The sequence below is a fragment of the Cyprinodon variegatus genome, unplaced genomic scaffold (genome assembly GCF_000732505.1).
Source record: "Cyprinodon variegatus isolate N-32 unplaced genomic scaffold, C_variegatus-1.0 Scaffold451, whole genome shotgun sequence".
Lineage (NCBI taxonomy): Eukaryota > Metazoa > Chordata > Actinopteri > Cyprinodontiformes > Cyprinodontidae > Cyprinodon > Cyprinodon variegatus.
In genome coordinates this window covers 682,204-705,262 of record NW_015150904.1, presented here as the reverse complement: position 1 = coordinate 705,262, position 23,059 = coordinate 682,204, and the positions used below count along the sequence as shown (strand labels likewise).

The window sequence follows — 23,059 nt, the reverse complement described above, 5'->3', positions numbered from 1 at the left end:
AAAAAAAATAAATAAATTTTATCCATCAAAATTGGAATCAGCGTATCAGGTTAAAGTCCAAAAACCTACAATAAAAAAAAGCAAAAAGAAAACAGCTGTCCAAGCTAGCTAGGTTCTTTGTGAAAACATGATCAGCTCTGTTGTTAAGGCATAAATGAACAGGGAATTGCCACGTTGCCACTTTCCTTGATTACTGTTACAGAGAAAGAAACACTTAATTAGAATCAGAATCACATCAAGTAAGCTAAAAGAGAAGAAAAACAACTTCTAAGATTTTGACATTCCTATAAACAAGATTTTTAACTCCACACAAAGAAGCATAAAACATTGTTGAATCTTCTAAAGAGCTAAATTACTCTAAAGTGAAATCATTACCGTACATTTATTACATTCATTATCAGATAATTAAAACGCCTACTAATAAACAAAATTAACTCAAAGATCTTCCCCACATTTCACCCAAAAGGCTCCTTGATGATCACTTTCAAAGTAACTTTGTTGATACCCGTAGGTACATTTGTTTTGTAGTCTGGAAAGGGCCATCTCAGCATTTTGAACAAACCTTAAAAAATAAAGTACAGATGACATAATAAAAAACAAAGTACTGCAGTAGGAAAAAAAAAAACATAAAACAACCAATATGTAAATATATACAGCCTATTTAATATCCCTAACATTTCCACATCATATATTCCCAAAAGGAAGCATATGAGTGTTTCTTACATGGCAAAAAGTTGAGCATTTGAATAGTTTCCACCTGTTTTCTTTCATATTTGTATTTTTTCTATTATTAGAGTGAGGGTGAGTGTAAACACAGCTCCATACTGAACTGTCTGTAGTTGTTTTGAAACAGCATTTGAAACCCAGTATTTGTCCTAGTAGCTCTCTAGTTTATCAGTGAAAAACATAAACAGTTGCATTTAATAGTGTTTGCAAATGTTTCATGTTCTCTATGTGCATAAAATATATATTAAAAAAATGGTTGATAACAATCTGCATGGGGTTTTCTCTTTACAGTGTCAAGTGCTCTCAAAAGACTATAAGAGATGCATATCACATCATCTGCAAGCCCTGTTCGCTCCAGCTTGACGTCTGCTGCAAATGTGGGAAGAATGAGGAGATTGTTATACCGTGAGTGGAAAAGTTGCTCTGTGTTTTCTTCTGACCCAAATTCTCTGCAGATTAAAATTAGAATTAAGACCATCCTGCTCTATATGATGCTGTTAGGTCAGGATAGTCCTTATATGGAGATGCATGGTAAGGGCATGGACACAAAACAAAGCTAGTCTGAGTGTGCCCTCTTGTGGACAATGAGACACATTACCACCATTTATCAGAATCAGAATCAGGTTTATTGCCATTGTTAGTGAAGGAGTTCACAAACCAGGAATTTTTTTATGGTACAATCGTGCAACATGAAACATATAATATGGAATAGGTAAATAAAATTATAAAAAATATCTAAAACATTGTGGGTATAAGGCATGCAATAAAATAGACTAATATATACACTTAACATAAAAATATGGATATAAAATATAAAAAGTAAAAAGTTATGAGGAAGATTTTATCATTTCATCTCCTACAAAAACAAGTTGTCATTGTAAAATTCAGGAAATATTGTCATGTATATCACAGGTTTAATGACAAAAAATATCAGGACTTATCTTATATTTCTCTGTCACTCATTAGGGTGAACTCACACCTGGATAGCAATGAACAAGAAGAGGAAGAGCCAAAGAGAAAGAAAGGAAACAAGCGAGGGAAAAAAGAGGAGGAGGATTTCGACTCTGATGAAGATTATGATGATGAAGATGATGATGACTTTGAGGATGAAGCAGACTTTGACATAGACTCAAAACCGAAGAACACACAAAACAAACGTGATGTTATCCCAGATGTGTCTCTACTAAATGTTAAAGATTAACTTTTTTCTTTCCATATGTTCTGACTGAGTTCTGTACAGAATTAGATATTTTAGACGTTCGGCCAAAAACCTGACGGAACAACAGAGATTCTGGATGTTGCAGGAAAATAGGATGAAATCTACAGATGGTTGATTAATCATATTTTGTATTATTGATAAGTTACCTGTTTATTGCAACTAATTCAACCCTAATGGAAGAGGTGGTTAATAGCTAGAGTCAAATTTGAAATATTTTACATTTTGACAGAATAGTATGATGAAAACAGTCTTTTTTTCATAAAAGATTCAAATTTTTCATCCTTTTTTTTTCTTTTCAGTTCATTTAATATTTTTTATTCCCTTCAAATTTTCAAAGCTAAAACGTGCTTCTTCCTTTAAATACTTATACACTCATTACGTACATATTTATATCATTGAACTTTATCTCATTTTGTGACAAAGAGGAAATAAGCGTAATTGTGACAAAACCAGGTAATGCATGGTTCCAAAATCTTTGTAAAATAAAAAAAAATAAATAAAAAACAAGTGAAAAGTTGTGTCTGTGTTGTGATTCTCCTTTACAATGACACTCGAATTAAAATCCAGTAGAATCCATTGACTTCAGAACTTGTTTTACCTTATTAATGGTTATATCCCACCTGTGTGTGTTTTCCAACTATTACCGGTAATCACAATAATATAAAGAGAAGCACACAAAATCAAGAAAACAAACATACCTAAAAAAAAAAATACAAAATATGTCAATGTTCAAAAAGGAGTGGGTCAAAGTACAACTTATTTAGTGCCCTTCTTTTGCTATTTAACAACTAAATAATTTCCAACAACCCATTTTTTAAAACCAGGTGTTCAAGTCCAGTCCTCGAGGGCTGGTGTCCTGCACTTGTTAGATGTGTCTCTGGTTCAACACACCTGAAGAGAATTACCAGTTCATCAGCAAAACTTTGCTAAACATCCCTGGGATAGATGCATACATCCCAAGTCTCCCGGGAGTCTCCCTGATATCAATAGTTATTCACGGATGCCCGCGAGTCGGATAAATCATCCCGGATTTTAGACTCTGCGAGGTGGTATTTTTTTAATGCCAGTGAGAGCGAGCAGGCAAAACAATTTCTGCACCATGTGCGGATTAGAATGTCTTTGATTGCGCAGGAACAACAAGAGAGAGCGGGGTGTGAGGAGGAGGCTGCTGGTGAAACCTGTGCAGCATATCTGTCCAAAGCGGTTGGTTGATCAGAGAGCTGAACAAATTGGCCTGGAGGGGGCCAACGGGGGCACAGAAAAGCATGAAATAAAAAAAGGGCAAGGAATTCAAATATATTAAGAGAGCTGCATGAAGGGAATAAAGTATAAGATGGTAAAAATAAAATATAGTACTATGATAAGTGTGATAAAAATTCTATTTCTTATGAGGTCAATATAGATTTATAATTTAGGAATTTTAAATATTTTTGACTTAATTTAAGTTAAAACTACCGTTTTCTATCAAATTTAAATTAGAATTCAAGAAAAACTTAAAATTCATCTGTAAAAATTAAAGAATTTTTTTTCTATTAAAAAACATTTAGTAGAGGAAAATTGGGATCCTATCTCTACCACTGAAGCTATCACCTTATTGTTTTTGAGTAATTAGTAAAACAGAATTTGTAAAGGAAAAGAAATGAAGTAGCTCCAAAGGATCTATCAGTGACCATGTCTGTTCCAGCGTAGATCATCATTAGAATTTCTTTTTAGTATTATGTCTTCAGCACAGGGGCCATACCACGGGCCAGGATATGATCTACAGGGGCACTGGCCCCTGTTGGCCCTCGTCTAGAACCGGCCATGGTGAGGAATGATGACAACATGGCGAGGTGCACTGTATGCTGAAGTCCCATGAAAACTGATGTTCAACGCTACAATAAGAATTGTCCTTATTCGAATAATTTCTTTTTTACTTTTTCAATAAAATGATTTGATGTTTTGACTGTCTCTAATTTCTATTAGAAAACTGATCCATAATTTCACATCACATGCTGAAACAGGAAGACTTCCTCATTGGCTGCAATTTCCCAGACTTAACATTTATTCTTCTTCTGTGCGTATAAGCCTCCTCCATGTCATAAACAGCTTGTAAATATGTTCTTGTTATACCTTATTCTTTCCCTTAAAAAAACACTTAAAGTATTTTAAAAGGAACAAAATCTTTGTAAGTTACATAATTCTCACTTGAGAGACAATTGGTTGGCATGATCAAAACATTGAGTTTTATGTAAATAGCAAATTCCTTTTTTAATATTATTATTACTAACAGCTGTATTGGCCTCATAATTATTTCCCAAAGTTTGACAACTAATATCTCTGAACCCTGAAAACACTGAACCATTCAAGGTGTCTACGGTAATATTCTCACAATCGACTGACAATTGAGCATTTCAGCTATAGTTATCAAGCAAATCTTTTCCTATTCTAACTTGAAAACTGATTGGGTTTAAAGATCAAAGATAATGTTTATTTGTGCATATAACAGCTGACCTTATAAGGTCAACACCTTATATCAAGGTGTGAAAAACTGTCAGCCAGCTTCCTCATACAAAAAAAGGCCAAAATTGTAATAAATCTTTAAAAGTTACTGAGGCAATATTCAAGTTTTTGGAAAGAGTGTCATCAGACATTTTGCTTCATAGCAGTGAAGAGGGCAGCAAATAAATAAAGGAACTGTAATTTTTCCTGAAGTTGCACAATGATACTGTGAAATGATGGTTCCTCAATATTTGCACGCTTTAAGTTTTTCTGCTTAAAAATAGTCTATACCAAATTACTGCACTTTATCTGCGGTTGGGGTTTATTAACTTTGGGAATGACTGCAAGCATTGTAGCCGTTAAGACTGTAAATTACATGATATGTGGAGAAAAATTACTTATGCATAGGCATTCTTCTATTACTCTGGTCCAGTCAAACCCCAGACCAAGGATGCAGAACAGTAATAAAAAGGGAGAGGGAGAAGAAGAAAATTAGTCTTGCCCCGTATTGAACATTTCCATATAACAAACCCAAAATAATCACTGTTCTGAAGGAATTACTAAACAGGAAAAAAAAGAGCCTTCGGGGAGGGAGACAGAATTATTGAGGAGTATATAGTATCAATCTAAGATCAACATAAGAGAATGCAAGGAGGTATACAGGAGGAAGCTGGAGGGCAAGCTCCAGCAGAACAATATCAAAGATGTTTGGTCAGGGATGAGGAAGATCACCAGCTTAAAGCAAAAAAAAAAAAAAAAAAAATGATTGGACGGGTGGAAGTCTGAACTCCCATAGTCTTCAGACATCTTCCCTCCTTTTACCCAAAGCTACGCTCTCACTCCCCAATTGTTTAATCTCCCATGGACTATGGAATCTCCTATGGACCTGCCTGCTTTTATATTTGTTCTCAACCAAATCAGAAGATGGCGCTGCTCCCTTTGCCTTCCACCTGTCTATCTCTGGAAGTCAGATGAAGGGATTTCTGCAGAGACTGAGCTTAGAATAAGGTTCCAGGTCCTGATGGTGTTAGCCCCACAGTCCTGTAGGCCTGTGCAGAGCAGCTCTGTGGGATTTTACAGCACTTCTTCATCCTTAGCCTCATCCAGGAGATGGTTCCAGTGTTATGGGAGACCTCCTGCTTTCTTACAGTTACAAAGAACACTTAGCCAACAGTCCTTAATAACTATGCAAGTGTTTCCCTGACATCCTGCAATATGAAAGTCCATTAAAGACTCCTTTTAATCAACCTGAGAAAGCAGACAGTCATCAGGTCCCCTTAAAGTTTGCTTACTTCTGTGGAGTTGGACTTAAAGATGTCAAACGTGCTTGAACAAATCCATTTTCATTTAGACAAGGCAGACAGCAGTGTGGGGATCATTTCCTTCGATTTCCACAGCATTTCTTAGGTTCAGTCTGATTTGCTTTGTCAAAAATTCCTGAAAATGCAGACGGAGGCCTCAACAATTGCCAAGATCAAAGTGTTTGTAAGACAGAAGGGTCAAGTGTTTAACCAGATAGGGACACAGGAGCACCATAGTGGAAGATACTCTCACCATTCCTTTTGCTCTGTACACCTCTGACTTCCAGTACAAAGTAGAGTCACACATGGCGTGTATCCGGGATGGACAAGAAGCTGAGTAAGACGAGGTGCTAACCTGCTTTATGGCATGGTTTGTACATAATTATCTAATCCTGATAGGAATAATAGTCAAATAAGATAATGGAAGAAGAAGTAGGAGTGGAGAAGGAGTATAAATACCTTTGTGTTCACCTGGACAACAGATTCTACAGCTGTGAGGCCATCTATAAGAAGGGGCGGAGCTGGCCCCGATTGCTGGGCTGAACCATACATATAGCAGAGGGAGCAGGTGAATAAGATCAATAATAATTAAAGAAGGGAGAGAAAACAGCAGGTGAATGAAGTGAGTAATTAGGGGTGCTTCAGCACCCCCCAAAATGGGCTAACAACGCCTATGGCAGAGCAGTCTGCACTTCTTAAGGAGGCTTAGGTCCTTCAGCAAGATGCTATATATGTTTTAGAAGTCTGTTGCAGGCTTAAAGAAACTTAACAACCAAATACAGAATTGCAGCTCTGTTCTGGAAGCTCCTCCAAAACCACTGGAAATGATTTAAAAAAGGGAATCAAATAGAATGGAAAACAATTTAAATGAACTGATCTGAACAAAATAGATTTTGACTTCTCCAAGCAACACATAACTGTAACACATTGAACACAGTTGATGGTATTTTCTGACAATTTCAGGTTCCGTTTTTTTCTCATATATTACAAAATATTTGCCACACAAGGATGTTAGGTAATATAAAAAACTAGTTGCTGTCATGTTTGCTGCTATCATCAAAAATAAAATATGATCTAATTTGTCATGTGGGTTTGATCAATTTAAAGGAATGTGTTAACTTTCCACCAATTGTTTCCTCATTGCAGCGGATCATTGAGACAAACATAAGTATTAGTCATGGATCTCATGGGATGAACATCTAGTACAGCCTGATGTTCTCACATGGCTTTGTGACACACTCATGACTGAAAGTTAAAAACCTAATCTTAAAACAATATAATCAGTTTCAACATTAGCCCTGAAGTTAAGAGGCGGAAAAAGATCCAGTCTAAATGATCTAAGAAAAAAGCTAAATATAATCAATCATCAATTGGTGACATATGATTAACCAAATGCTGAAAAGAACAGTGTGACCAAACTCAATATCCCAGCCTTAACGCTAGAGGAGAAATCAAAAGTGCAGACATGATGGTTAAAGAGGTTTTTATGATGTAAAGAAAATAAAAGCATGATAAATCATTTCAAAACATTTCTTACACATAATTCACTATTTTTGTGTATAAATAAAAAATGTGTGAAGGCGGGCTCATTATTAATCCATTTTTTTTCCTTTTGTCTTCTTCGTTAAGACTTTTATTGGTGAACCTTGAAATAGTTCTTAACTAGTCACAGAGAATGTCTCTCATCCTTAGACCCCTTTAGGGACCTCCAAAGACTTAATGCTCAATGATTTTCTGTCTGGACTTTGATCTCTAAGTCATTCCAAAACTTTCATTTTGGTCTAAAAAAGTAATTCCTCTGTTGGTTTGACTTTTGCTTGGGTTCTCTGTGATGCTGCTAAATAAAATCTACACCACACCACAGCCTGAATGTTTTATATTGTAAAATGAATGGTATTTAAAACAGATCATGAACTGATTTATTCTTCTTCATCAAAAACCTTCATCTGAGGAATAACAACACCAGAGCATGATACTAATTATTACCATGTTTCCCTTTGGATTATGTGGTGTTTTTTTTACTTGTGCTGGGTTCTATTTTAAGATGATTTCAACCTGGAGAGACCCACACACAAAGAAAAGTTAGATTTATTGATGAATCTGGCAGTTCTTTGGTGCTTGGACCTCAGCAGAAGAGTGAGATGGGATTAGAGATGTCTGCCTCCTAGATCCTGACCCTCGTGTTGGAGTGGAGGCCAGAGGAGAAGGAAAACCAAAGGAGCTCTAGAACATGATGGAGGACATGGGGGTCGAAGCTCAGCTGAAAACCAGGGGAGTCTGTCAATTGAAAGCTTTATGCAGAGCCATATGGGATGATTGGATGAAGAGGGAAAAGATGGTGATTGGTTAGAACAGAGCTGCATGACGAGGAGCCTTTCTGTTTGAATTTGCATCTAAACTTAATTTTTGTTTAAAATAAAACATGTCAGTACTTATTAGTTTTGCTCAGAAATATGACTGAATAATTTCCTAGTTTGGGATTTTAAAATAACATTATCCCTCCTTTTAATAAGCTTGCAGGGGTGGAACTAGCCTTGGAGGTATGCAGTGACATTACAGGTGCCTCAACCCCCCTGGATATAGATATTGTTTTCATGCTCATGTCTATATGTCTTGTTAATGGACTCAAAAAAGGAAGACTTTTATTACAGAGTTTCTGTTCTCTCATTCTCTGTTCCTCTTTCTTAGTTCAACATTCTCCTCTGTGGTGACTGACTTGAAATAATTCCCTCCAAAGACACAATAAACAGGTGATCAAATGAAATTTAAACCATTCTGGTTATCTAGGTGTTCGGAATCTCACTATATTATAGTGAGATCACATATATATATTTTTTTTATCATAATTTTTTTTTTTTCACTAGATACCATCACTGGTCTCCTTTATAGAAGATGCCTCATGTCCTTTTGTAGTTTTCTCAGTTAGGTCACATAGTCAAAGAAGCAATATTTTTAAAAGTATAAAATTACACATCTTGCCAATTTATGTCTATAAAGCTAATATCTAATAATATAAACGAATAACTTCAGTAGCTCTTCTGATAATTTATTCTCTTCCTTTCTTTATCTCCATCCTAAAATCTGAATAACATTATTGTTGTGTATGGGAGTTTTTAAAAATGCAGAAGTAAAACTAAGAATGATATAAAAGATTGATATCTGATAACTATGTGTTGAATAGCATTTATAATATACGTCAATGTTGCCCTGTAGTGTTCTATCTGAGTATGAAATGAGACGGCTGCCAGCAAGTTATTTTGTATTTGACTCAGTGGTTTAGATTAGACAAACTACATTTTTATACAGAAAACAAAGATCTGTGTGTCAAGTCGACATTCTTCACTGTTTGCATCTGAATGCAGAGGCAGAAGTTCAACTGATCCTGGACCGTTAAACCAGATTTGAGCTTAATCACACAAACTGAAAACAGATTAACAAAAACAATGCTCAAGCCAAAAAAAAAAATAAATCAATACCAGAAAAACATTATTTTGCCAATGATTGCAATAGCAGCTGCTTCTTTGTCTCTGAGTAGAAGCTCCTCGTCTCCCCAGTTGCAAGACAACAGAACCACCTCTTTTCAGGTGGCTCTGGAGAGGGGCCAACAGGGGCCAGGGCTCCTGGTCCTGTTCTCATTACGTTTGTTATGATGATATGCACTGGCAGAGAAACCATAGCTGACCAGTTGGAACAATATAATTTATTACTTTTTCAGATTTGCTTTAATAATTTGTGACACTGGGATTCTGTGCCTCAAACTGATGATGAGTTCTGGCTACATCATGGCCACAGGGATGTGCCTTTGGCTGGCTGGTAAGAGCACATGACTTTTACCCGACAGTCTGTGGCATCAAATCCCGCCTCAATTGGGTAAATTGCCCCAAGTTATAAGAAAAATATAGTTCTCCATCGCCCCTCCTCATATAAACACTCTTTGCACCACTTGGAATGCTTCATCATTCCATTGTGTTTGGTTTTTAATAAAAAGAAGAACTTTGACCCAAAAATAAACTTCCAGCAGATAAAATCACATAAAAGCAATGTTGATTATGAAAAAGGAAAAAAAGGGGGAAAAAATTACAAAATGATTAATATCTCTCAAAATAATCAGAGGAACCTTTTCTTAGTGTCATTTGATTCCTTATTTTCACATCAGCTTTTTTGCGTGTTTGCATCTGTATTTCGAATAACCAACTTTATTGATGAGACATGTCAATGAAAATTAAAAGAATAGCTACTATAGACCTACAACTAGAAGGAGTATGGATAATGTTAGGTTGATTATAGTCTAGTAAAATCAGAAACGTAAGAAATCTAATTTTATTTGCACACCCAAACTCCTGATGCTTTTTCAGAATATCTAGTAATTAATAAGTAAGTAACCAATAGTTACCTAAATTCATGCATTCCTTTCATTGGCTGCGGATGAGGCGCGTCTCCTGTGGGTGGTGTGTGCGCACTGCGCGAAAGGCAATAAAAGCCGCTGTTTTGCGGCAGGTGGCCCTCCTCTCCGTTCCGTTAACACATTCAAGGTGGTCTGATAGAAACATGGAGACTCCTAACAAATCTAGTACCGTTATTAGCTTCGTCTGCAGAGGAACATTAGTGCACTCGACCCCTGAGGAGGCGCTGCAGGTCCTGGAGGATGCGCTGCTGGGAGTGAACTCGGATGGAAAGGTTTTGCGTCTCATATTCTATTTATTATGTCTGTCGTTAAAGTTTTGTTTGATTGGATCGCTGTCGCTCATAATATAAAAAACACAGCGTTTTTTAAAAGAAAAAAAATATTTTTAGAGCTGAGATAAAGCTTTATTCTGTTGTGTAAAATGACAAAATTGACCTTTGAGAGTTTAGATAAATATCCCAGGAAAAGGATCAAATAACAGGAATACTTATAATAACAAGTAGCCTATATTGCTTATTCCTGACTGTACAGTAGATTATAATACATTAAAGAATAATGGAGCTATGATATAAAAGAAAAACATAACACATTGTGAAATATTTGCTTTTCCGGTTTACATGTTTGGATTGATTGGATGTGGCAAAGATCCGACCAAAACTGTGATTTAATCATTGATAGAAAGTTTTAAGGAAATACAAAGCGCAGTAGGATGCTAACTATTAATAAAAACTCAAATGCTACATATTAATCTGAAGTTTTGTGACTTTCCGTTGTTTCTCTTGGCATCTATTATCCATCCAATCCAATATTATATAATATGTAATCACACTTTTTGTTTAAACAATGTAGCATATATTGATCATTCAAAATCTGGTAATATAAGCAAATAAAATCCTTTAAAAATTTTACAATCTGCAAAAATTGCTCATAAATCCTTCAACAAAACTGATCATGTTATACATAGTTACAAATATGCCTATATTTCCTGTTGGAAATGATTTTCCCTGAGTTTCCATAAAATAGTTTTCCATCCTTCTTTTTTTTATTTATAAATTTGATCTATAAGACATCAGCCCATCCTTTAAATGAGAAGAGGATTGTTTTAGCAGTGTGCAGATCTGTTTACTTAACAGGAATAATATAGCAACTATGTCTCTGTTAGAAATTGATAACAAGCCTAATTACATTTATGTGAGCAGCTTTTGGACAGAGGTATACTTATAGAGTAACTTTAGTGCACCATATTTTCTCCTTATACTTGAGTAATATCTTTATAAGATGTTAGCTCTCTTGGAGGTACTTTTCATTGTTTTACATACTATGAAAATACATTGATTTGTAAAAGTGTGTTTCTTCTGCCTGCATTTGGAGAAATTATTATCAAATATATTATTTATATTTTAAATGATTTTATTAAAACCTTGAAAATACCAGGACTTTGCATTTTACTCCATCTTATTGTATAATTTTAAATAATAAATCAGATGTTATGATGAGTTACTCAGTACCCGAGAAACCTTTTACCAAATACTTTTTACTATGATGAAGTAGTACTGCACACATCTTGAGTACTCTACCCACGTTTGCTCTCTGCTATTCAGCACCCCCCCCCACCCCCAACCCCCACTAAAACCAACCACTCATGGACATGGACAATACATGCACCTTAGTTTAGTTTTGTCTTCAATTTCATTTTAGCAATAACTCAGTTTCTTTTAGCAATAACTCAGTGCAATATATATATATATATATATATATATATATATATATATNGTAGCCAAGAAATCGACATTTTGTTGTCAAGATTCACCTTGTGTTTTTTGTGCAATGACAAAAAAGGAAGTCTAAGTCTATAATGATCTGAATGTGATCTGATTCATGGTCTCCCATCAGATTGCTTTCATTGAGAGAGGAGAGGAATTACAGAAACTGTCCCAGATCTTTGGGTTTGACCCATCTGCAGTCACTCAACTGGAACAACAGTGAGTAAAAGTGTGAATTTATCTTGATTCAAAATTGTTTGGGATACTTAGCTTTTAGAAAGCTTGCTCCAAAGTTTAAAATGTAAATTTTTAGCTATAATGGAAATTGATTAGAGGTTTTAGAGCATTTTTTTTTTTACAGCTTGTTGGTATTTTGTTGTCCTGCAGTGAGTTCTTAATGCCTGGAATGATAGACACCCACATCCATGCATCCCAATACAGCTATTCAGGCACAGCATTGGACATGCCTCTGCTGCAGTGGCTCAACAACTACACTTTTCCCGTGGAGTCACGCTTTAAGGACTTGGAGTTTGCAAATAAGGTCTACACCCAAGTGGTGGTGAGTTTATTCTCATTTTAGACATTTTTTAAAAGAACATGACGAGGAAATAATTGCAGATTTTAGCCTATATACAATTAAATATTTGATCTGTCCTGAAACATGTTTGCAGGTTTTTATACGAGTCCATGGCATCATTCTGCTGGATGGTAGCAAAAAAAAAGCAAAGTTATGTTTGCAACTTTAACAGACCATATTTAATTCACAAATTCCTATATGGACCGCTTCAGTATTAGGATCCTGGACCTTGGCTCAAAATCTGAAATCTTTTGATTGAACCTTAACTTGATTATACTACAGTATAAGTCAAAAAAAGGTTAGAATGTATCCACCATATTTTGTTTTTTTTTTTGTTTAGTTTTTTAATAAGCGAACACATTGTGTAACAGTGGGGTTGTTTTTAAGCAAACAGTAGTCTAAAAACACTACATAGCTTAAACCTGGCTTGACAATTCCTTACAAACAGTTTGGAAAGTTTTAGTTTTTCACGAAAGCAAAACAAATAATGTAATTTATGTTAAATCTGCCAGGAATTCAGGCTCATAATGCAAAAAAAGAAAAAGAAAATTATTATAAGGACAATAGTTTCTTAACAGAGAATGCCAAAAATTACAGAGTAACACTGTCATGAACTAATGCTTGGGTTTCCTCCTTAGAAAAGGACTTTAAGAAACGGAACAACCACTGCATGTTACTTTGCCACCATACACACTGATGCATCCCTTCTGCTTGGTCAGATTGCAAGTAAGGTTCAAACACAGACCAGCACTTTAACATCAAATTATGTATGGTTTAGATAGAACTTGTCCTCTTGAATGATTTATGCCTGTAACATACATGTGGTGCTTTGTCCTCGTCAATGGTAAAAAAATAAAAAGAAAACATTTATAAAAACTACATACATACACATAAATAGATTATTATGGCGGACTTTAAGCTTTGTAGCTCTGATATTATTTATATAAACTGATGAGGGAAGTGGAACCTCTGAAAATGTAATGTGTCCTCTAAAGTGTCTTGTGACACATCTACAATGACGTGTCTCATAATTGCCTAATTTGTCTCAGCTAAAAATCATTAAGCTCCACTATTATTGTCTAAATTAGTGCAACATAAACAAACGTGAATGTAAGGATCACATGTTCTAGATGAAACGGGCAGATCAGATTTTTACTTTTGTTTGCTGTATTTACTCTCTGCTCAGTGGGAAATGTCTTTGAAAGCAGACTGATCCTTCACCTTTATGCCTTGTTCTTATTATCTCATACTCGCTGCATTGCTTAACAGTGGACATATACTGGGATAAAAATGCAACACTGCAAATGCTCTGAATCAAGTTCAGGTTTGGCAGCTTTAAACTGTCATTTATGTAAGCAGAGTCATCGGACCTTGATCTTTGATCTTTTCTCACCAGCTTTTATGTAGCCAACTGTCAGACATAAGAACAGGTCTGAGCACATATCCATGTTCCAGGATTTTTACAGGAAGTACTTGTGTTTATTGTTCCAGCTTCATTTAATTGGCTTATTGCTGAACTGGAATGCATTTACCCATGAAGAGTCTTAGCAAAATTACTCAGTACAGAAACTTTGACTAACCTGCCGATCCTGCATTAAATTCATACTACTCAAGTAGTTTTTCTTCTCATAAAAGATTAAGTTACCATAACTTTTAAAAAACAAACTGTACAATAAAATTACTTAAATTATGCTAAGCATGTCTTTGCAGGGCAGTCTTTGCCCCATCATCCCACAGCAATTTAATTTATTAATAGGGGCCAATCTTATATTTGTAATAATGTCTTTGTTTTTTACAGATCAATGTCCAACTTTTATGTAGATTACTAACTATGTATTTTATTGTTTGCACTAATTTTTAATGTTGTTGTTTTATTATGTTGGCATTTTAAACCTTGTCCAGTGACTACAGTTGAAAATTAGCTACTTAGCTAACACTGGCTCATTTACAGAAATTTTTATTAATGTGCACTGTCCCTGTTCAAATAAACACGTAAATAAATAAAATAATAAATAAATTCACATTGCATGTCAAAACATGTCCTCCTGCAGTCTAAGTCTATAGCAGTCTAAGTATAGACATGAGACAGGATGACCTGAGACACTAACAAGAAGTTTTATCAAAAAGGAAAGATTTAAACCTTGCCTTAAAAGTAGGCAGGGTGTCTGCTTTACGGACTAAAACTAGTAGTTTGTTCCACAGAAGAGAAGCAAGATAGCTAAAAGATCCTGCTTCCTATTTAACTTTTTAAATTATAGAATCCACTGGTCAGCCTGAAGATTGGGAGTGAAATTATCTGTTAGGAAGACAAGGAACAATTAGACCTCTCTTATAAGATGGAGCTCTATCATTTAGGGCCTTGTATGCAAGAATAAAAATTTCAAATTTAACAGTTTCTGTAAATAGCTAAAGCTAAAAGATCTCTCTTTTTAATTTTAGTGGCTTCAGCATTTTAGATCAGCTGAAACACATTCATGCAACTGTGTGAGGCTGTGTTGTGTGTTTTTAACCCCAGGGTAAAGGTTTTTTTGTAATGTAACATACAAACAATTGTGTGTTTGTGTTTTTCTTGTTCCGTTGTACTTGAAGTAGTAACTTCTAACCTGCAATGATAAGGTAGATGCTATAGTGTGTTTGTATAATTGCAGGGTAAAAGCTTTACTCAGAGTGAAGAATGTGATTATCACCAGGCAGGCAGGTTAACGAGGTGAACAAGGGTTGGGCTTGTGTGTTGTATTGTAATACCTGTCCTTGTTCTTCTTTTGAAATATGGCATTTAAGGAACAGTGTCTAAAGTGTTAAAGATGAAAACAGCTTAACTTTAATCTTGTTTTAAGAAAAAGAAAGAAAAAAAGATCTAAACTTCTCTCATTGATACCAAAGTGCATTTACAGTACTAGTCCATCCGTTCCTGCCATTTGTAGTTATCCATATCAGCACATTTAACAAATAAAATGATCATCTTGATACAGATTGGTACTTATTGATTAAGGGGAGCGAGATTCAAAATGTCCATCTCAAACCTAAAAACATATTTTATGGAAATATCACAATATAATTTTGCAGTATGTCTCTTCTTGCACAACTCTTATTAAAACAAATCACTTAATTTCTTTCTACTTATAATTGATGATACAAATCAAGAAAGGCTTTGATCTGCTGCAAAGAATATTCACATCAAAATCAAGACATAGGATATGCATGGGATTACAGTTTGGCTCAAAATTATACATAACCACAACAGATTTAATTCATTTTCATGAACACGTTTCACTGAGGAATATACAGAAATATTCCATGAATTTTTGGAATATACTTTATTCCATTAATTAGAATATGCAACCTAATGAGGTTCACTTATCCAATTAAAATTACCCTTTAAAAATAACTGTTAAGCTAGTTTTCTTTTAACCCTAGTATGCTTTTATTGGCTTATTTTAATGTTGTAGTCGTAATTTTTTTTTTTTTTTTTTTTAAGCTAGTTTTCTTTTAACCCTAGTATGCTTTTATTGGCTTATTTTGATGTTGTAGTCCTAATTTTATTTTATTTTTTTTACATAATTGTATCTGGAAAACCATCATAATTACTTAAAAAAGGTATTTAAAACAGTCTATGGGCAATTGATCTATGTTTTGTGATTAACTTAGTGGATTGATTTACTTTATTATTAAAATTATCAATGCAATTTGAGTCTAAAAATAGCACATACAAAAAGCTGTTCACCAAATTTAAGAGGTATTTGATTGCTGCAATGCAAATCTGCTTTTCCACCATTATTAAAAGCTTTTCTGTATCATTTTTAACATGTCATAGTTAATTAAATTGAACCTAAAAACATGTTATTACTTTTAATTTGGTTTCATTATTGTTTAGAGCAGGGGTGTTCAAGTCCAGTCCTCAAGAGCTACCATCCTCTAACTCTTACATGCATCCCTTCTCTAACACACCTGAATTGACAGGCTCAATCCCCTCCTTTAGCTCAGCAGAGGCATGCTAACGAGCCACTCATTTGATCCAGGTGTGTTAAAATGGGATGCATCAAAAAGCTGCAGGATAGTAGCTCTTGAGGACTGGACTTGAGCACCCCTGGTTTAGAGTATACATGTCATATTACTATCAGAGATAAATCCTTAGTTAAATGAATAATCCGAGTATGAAAGTGGTATGAATATTTTTGGGTTTAACTGCAGTTGTAAACATTATAGAGAAATACAAGCACTACTTCTAATTAGCAGTGTAGCAAATAATGTTCATAGCATCTGATGTTAGACTTTATTTTTCTAATTCTATTGTTCTGATTGCATTTGCAGATGACTTTGGGCAGCGTGCCTTAGTAGGTAAGGTGTGTATGGACAGAAACGACTTTGTAAAGCATTACAAAGAAACCTCTCAAGAGTCTCAAGATGAGACCTATCGGTGAGTGCTGTTCGGTACATTTATAGACTCATCAAAAAACATGAACAGTTTTAAAACTGTTTATATGAACAATATTTGTTGTCATTAGTGATTTCACAGCAGGGAAAGTTAGAATTTTCCAATATTTCTATACACTCTTATTTTTTATTGTATCATATTTTCCCAGATTTTATTTTGTTTCATTTGAAGTCTTTTTTTTATTGTTTCCTATTTTGCGGATGTAAACCATTTCACACCATTTTCCAACCACATTTGAGTTAGAATGATTCCGGTCCTACATTTAGGCAGATTTTTATTTTCATTATTTTCATCCACATTGTCTAATTGGGGAGCAAAATGGTTGTGTTTAAAGGTTCACCTTCATTTCAGACAAGAATAATTTGTCTGGAGGAATAATATTATTTGCAACCGCATACTGGTATCACCAGAAGTGGGTAGAGCATCTATGCATTCTTTTCACTACTAAAATTATCCTACTCAAGTAAGTCAAAAGCTGTTTGGTAGAAAGTATTCGATAAAAATGCTACTAAAGTACCCTGTAACTGATGGTGACATTTTACTTAATATTTGATAAGAACGCTTTTAGAAAGACAAATAAAGTTCTGTACAAATTCAGGAACCTTAAATACCAAAATTAAAACCTAAACCAAACAACAGATAACCAAAAATAACCAAATCATACGGAAGAAACACATTTGCAATGATCTTGTTTGAATAAATCTAATGTTTACAGTAGATCACGTACATATGTTTGAACAGAGTAAAGTACCTCCAGTGACATTATCTACTGTTTGCTGTGTATTCACCTGACCTGTTGCCCAGCAGGCTCAGCAGATAGAAAGTCATGTAAAAACAAGAATGCACCTTTAAACAAGGTTTGTCTTTCTGTGTTTGACTGTTAGATTTTTTATTCTTATAAAGGTTGCTCTTCATGCGCCTCAAGTCAAAGTAGCAATACCTCACATTATTACTGAAGTCTAAAGTACACTGCAGTAAAACTAAATTGCTAATGTAACTGATTACTCACCATTGGGTGTGACACATAACGCATTTTAACAGCAAATCTGGACAGTTTGAGAGGGAACTGTAGAAGTTTCACCACGATGCATTATAATTAGTATTAGACTCTTATATCCTGAAAAATGAATCTGCTTTAATCATCTTATTGTCATGGTTTTGGTTCTTTTTAAGGTTTCTTTTTTGCGTCCAGCTCCTCCTAGCTCCCTTCTAGATTCTTCTGTCCACACCTGCTCCTAATCTGCTGATTAGACTAGTCTTTATTCAGTCTCCCATTTATAATCCTCCTCTTCAGTTACTGTTTGCTGGTTCCTCTTATTTTCTTAGCTCCTCATGTGTGGTTTCCCTGACATCTCCTGGTTTTTGGTTTTTCTGTGCTTTCTTCTGGACTTTGCTTCTGTTTCCTTTGGATCAACATTAGATCTACAAGAAACATGAGTGTCAGAACCCTCCATTTAGCTACACTCAAATAATGAAATTGAAGAATTATATTTTCACAAACTTGGATATAGTTGGAGTTGGGGGAACCAGATCCGATCAGGGTAGGAAGCCAACTGTATGGAAACCATATCAAAACAGGAAAAAATAACTTGCATCTAAAATTCACTCATGAGTTATCAAATTATTGTAGGAAAAATGCTTCCATGTCTATTAAATATGCCAAACTACTATTTGTGCACTGCAAATCAGTTTTCTTCTGAAACCATGATGGCATGCAGCCTCAAGTCGCTGCTTGTTCTTTCCATCTTCTCTGCAAACCAGTTTTTAAATGGTGTTCAACCTTGTGTGTTTGCTTAGTTGTTTGCACCATGTGACTCTGTTTGGTCCTCTGATTAACAAGCATCATAGTGACTGTTGGACTGGCTCCATACCGACCATAAACTATTTGGCATGAAGATTTTATTCATGTGAAGCAGACTGCTTTGCTTGAATACTTGAAGAAATTCCCAGAGGGGGAAACTTTAGTTTTACCAAATTATTTCAACAAGCCCTGTAACAGCTGTTAAGTTGTTTACTAATGTGAACATTCACGCTCCGGAGTCTGTTTACAATGATGAAACAATTATCATAGCAACGATTGTTTACTTCTAAATTTCCAGTTTTATCTCAACCACACATATGTTTATTTCACAAAGAAGGTCCATCTTTTCTGATGTAATAATACTCCCCTGCACCTTTGGGGGACATTATATTGTGCACTTATGTCAATTAACAGTTTAATTGATAGAACAGTGTTTATCTAATATTTTTCTCAGCATAGATACACAATGGTTTGTCAAATGTGCTGCACCTATTATCCATCACTGATTAATCATACACATCAATGTTTGTTTGATTGTTTTTCTCCAAAAGGTTCATCAAAGAACTTCTGAGCAAAAAGGTAGGATTCTGCCTGTAAAAGACTCAAAAATAATATTTCTCCCAAATTTTAAGATTTATAGAATTTTTTACATGACTAATTCTCATGTACTTTTTAAAAAAAATTGCAACACAAACCTATTAAATAAAACTTAAATGATGCATATTCATTAATTTAATATAGCCCATTAATTTAGTTTATGTGTCTAGAACTAATAAATTATATAGTATACATAACATACATCACAAAATGAACACTAATTAGCATATTTATATCAAATAAATGAAATGTACTTGTTATGTCAGGCTACCTTTATGTAATTCAAACAATAATCTTTATGTCTTTATGAAATAAATACACTCACTAGTATAAATTTTGAGTAAGTATATATTATAAAGATGAAATACATAAACCTGCTGATTATGTATTTGAAATAAATATGATTTATGATACAAATAAATATCAATCATCTAAGGTTTAGGTATTTAGGTTTGTGTTTGAATGATCTAAATAAATAACGTATTGTTTATCTCATACATTTACTTATTTCTTAAAATTGGGGTGAAATATTTCTGTGAATTCATATAAAGAAATGGATCCGCTCTGTTGTCTGACTGTTTGTTATGTTTGTGTGTTGGGGGGGAATCGGTGGTCCTAACAGTACCCTCTGGTGAAGCCTGTGGTCACTCCACGTTTTGCACCATCCTGCACAGAAGCCCTGCTTGCTCAGCTGGGAGCTATTGCCAAAAATAACAACCTGCATATTCAGGTGAGTTCTTATGGTCGACCTGAAAGCAGAGAACATTAATTGTTGAACCTAAAGGGATTGTTTTCTATTAATTTATTTCAGAGTCACATCAGTGAAAACCTGGAGGAAGTAGAGCTTGTAAAGCAGCTTTTTCCCAAATCAGGGTCTTACACAGACATCTATAATAAATGTAACCTTCTAACTGACAAGGTGGGAGCACAGTCTCATCCAGGAGCAAGAATGTGAATCTTTTTATAAAAATTGAATAAACTAGTCATAATGCTCTCAATGTGAATGCCTTGCAGACGGTTATGGCCCATGGTTGCCACCTCAGTGATGAAGAATTGGCTCTATTCAGAGAAACAGGAGCTGCTTTGTCCCACTGTCCCAATTCAAACATATCGTAAGTCTTTGCAAAGGCCCAGGGCTGATGATACAGTCCGGACAGTAAACAAACATATGAAGTGATTTTTTTTTACAGATAATGGTCTCCCTATTTAACCAGGTTGTGCAGCGGAGTGTTGGATGTACGCAACGTTCTAAATCACAAAGTGAAGCTAGGGTTGGGTACAGGTGAGTGAAAGAGTTTAATCCCACATTATAGTCTGAAACATCGGATTTTGAAGTTAGTTTGTGATTTCTAATTCATTTCGTTGGCAGGTATATAAACTATAACGTCCAACACAAATGAGATCTAAGATACATGCCAGTGAATGTTTGTAACCTTCTCTCTGTTATGCATCAGATGTAGCAGGAGGCTACTCCTCATCTATGCTTGATGCTGTGAGAAGAGCCCTGGACTCATCCAAAGTCCTGACCATCCAGGACCCAAAACACAAAACGCTCACCTTTGAGGAGGTCTTCAGACTGGCCACACTGGGAGGGAGCCAAGGTAGGAACCAGTATGAACTGTTGCTTCACATGGCCTTACAAAGCCATTTTCCATTACCATCACAATCTTCACTGTGGTTAATTAGTTTGTTTATGTAATAGATCAACATTAAGTGGTGTGTAACAGAAACCTGAAAGGAAGGGGACACATTTTTAAGGATGTTTTACAGATAAAAAGCTGAAACGTTTGCAATGCATAGTTTTTAAAAAACATATCCCAAGCTTTAAACGTCTCACAGGGCAATGTTTAGATGATTAAATTAAACTGATGGGTTAAGCAGCAAGAGGATCCGTTAAAGAAGCAGGAAATCTTATAACAGGAAATTGAGAAATCCACAGCCAGTGGGAAAATAAATGTGCAATACCATTTATTATGTTTGTGAAGGAGTAAAGTAAATCAAGGACTTGGTTTATTTTTCATGTTAAAAGCCACGAGGGGTTGAGAAAAAATATGTTGAGGAAGAAACTCTCTTGGCACCACAGTCATTTTTTCGGTCTAGAACCAAAATGTTTTGTGTAATGGAAAACTTACACAGCGTACATACTCTGAACACATCATGGTATCCTCAAGGGGAAGCATAGTGGTGGTGGCATAAAGCTGTGGGGATACCCTGCTCAAATTTGCTCAAATTTGATACACATTTTATTCAACAATATAGTGTGAAGAGGTATGTTTGGATTAAACTTCTGTTTCTTTACCATTTTGGAAATTTTCTTTTGGATTAATTTATTGTTGAGAAGGAAAAACAACACTTTCTATTGTAACTGATGCTTTTAGCCGTGTTATTTTTGCATTGTGTTAATTTAAAGGGCAGACAGTCACATTTTGTATGCTCTTTTCTCTCAAACATACATATAATGATCCTTTACTTTTAGACCATAATTTGTTATTGTTGCGCCCCATGAATTGGAATGAAGTCCAATCCCTAATTTCATAACAGACTTGTAAATATTTGGTATTTCTGTCTAAAGCCCTCTCCCTGGATGAGCAAACTGGAAACTTTGAAGTGGGAAAAGACTTTGATGCCCTGAGAGTTAATGTGGCTGCTCCAGGGGGACCCATCGACCTGATCGAAGATGAAAATCCAAAGGTAACAGAGTAATATCTGAATATATTACTGTAAGACCTAAAGTCAAATCAGTCAAAGAGTTTATCTTAACTACAACATTAATCATTTGACATTCAGGTTCTTTTGGAGAAGTTCTTGAATTTGGGTGAGCTACGGTTTCTTTTTGGTTTCATTCACATGTTTTGGTTTTAGTCTTCCGATTCTCACACGTGTAACTGTTCCCTCATTTGTTTTTTTGTTTTTTGTTTTTCACAGGTGATGATCGAAACATTATGGAGGTGTTTGTTGCTGGGAGAAAAGTGGTGCCTTTGAAAAAGCCATGAGCAGACATACCTTCCTCACAAGGACATTTTAGGGCAGATTATTTAATAGAGCCTGAGTTAAGCCAAGCCTGAATTTAGTCTGGAATCAGTAGATTTTAAATCAGGAAACAAGGCACTTTTTAAATACTAGGAAGTTTGTCTTTTCCAAGATATCATTACCCAAGAGATTTACAGTATTATTTACTACTTATGCACCTTCTTTCTTGTATAGTAGGCCTAATTAATCCACACTGAAAAAAAAGGTTTTATTCCTGCACACATTGATTAAGTTGTATTACGACAATCAGTAACATATGACTTGGTGCTTTTCATTGTACTCAGGGTGCAGAAACTGCAGTAGTTTTGATGCCGTTTTTTTAGGCCTCTGTGTTGAAAGATTCCTTGTGGCAGAAGCTGAAGCTGAGCTTTAACCACTGGACACTCCAACAAAATACAGCCTTGACAAAAAAGTGTTGAAGTGAAAAGAGAAATTGATCTTTTTTTTTTAGTCACCTTATCAGTGACTAAATTGGTTTAGTTCTTTACATCTTTGGGCATACACCAATAAAGGATTGATCTTATATATATATATATTTTGTAATATTTTGATATGCACTTTTGAAATAATATTGAATTTAGAAGAAAGCAAACTTTTTCACTTTTCTTATTAACAGTATTTAACTCAAGTTTGCTTTTTACTGAAAGGGTTGCTAATTAAATCTAAACACTGCACGCTGTGACTGAGTTATTTTTTGTGTTTAAGATCATTCTCATTGTTGTTT

The 23,059-nt window shown here is 35.0% G+C and overlaps 2 protein-coding genes across 2 annotated transcripts; both read left to right on the top strand.

The window, feature by feature from the left end:
- The first annotated feature begins 982 nt into the window (after positions 1 to 982).
- LOC107093867 (uncharacterized protein C9orf85 homolog) lies at positions 983 to 2,439 on the top strand. The gene is made up of 2 exons (XM_015389175.1): positions 983 to 1,131; positions 1,693 to 2,439. Exons 1-2 carry the CDS (start codon positions 998 to 1,000, stop codon positions 1,925 to 1,927), a joined length of 369 nt encoding a protein of 122 aa, XP_015244661.1. The 5' UTR covers positions 983 to 997; the 3' UTR covers positions 1,928 to 2,439.
- A 7,803-nt stretch (positions 2,440 to 10,242) lies between these two features.
- Positions 10,243 to 23,059, top strand: gda (guanine deaminase). The gene is made up of 14 exons (XM_015389167.1): positions 10,243 to 10,404; positions 12,026 to 12,114; positions 12,283 to 12,454; positions 13,111 to 13,198; positions 16,784 to 16,889; positions 19,260 to 19,287; positions 19,928 to 20,035; positions 20,117 to 20,224; positions 20,320 to 20,417; positions 20,520 to 20,587; positions 20,760 to 20,906; positions 21,878 to 21,996; positions 22,093 to 22,120; positions 22,231 to 23,059. Exons 1-14 carry the CDS (start codon positions 10,276 to 10,278, stop codon positions 22,296 to 22,298), a joined length of 1,356 nt encoding a protein of 451 aa, XP_015244653.1. The 5' UTR covers positions 10,243 to 10,275; the 3' UTR covers positions 22,299 to 23,059.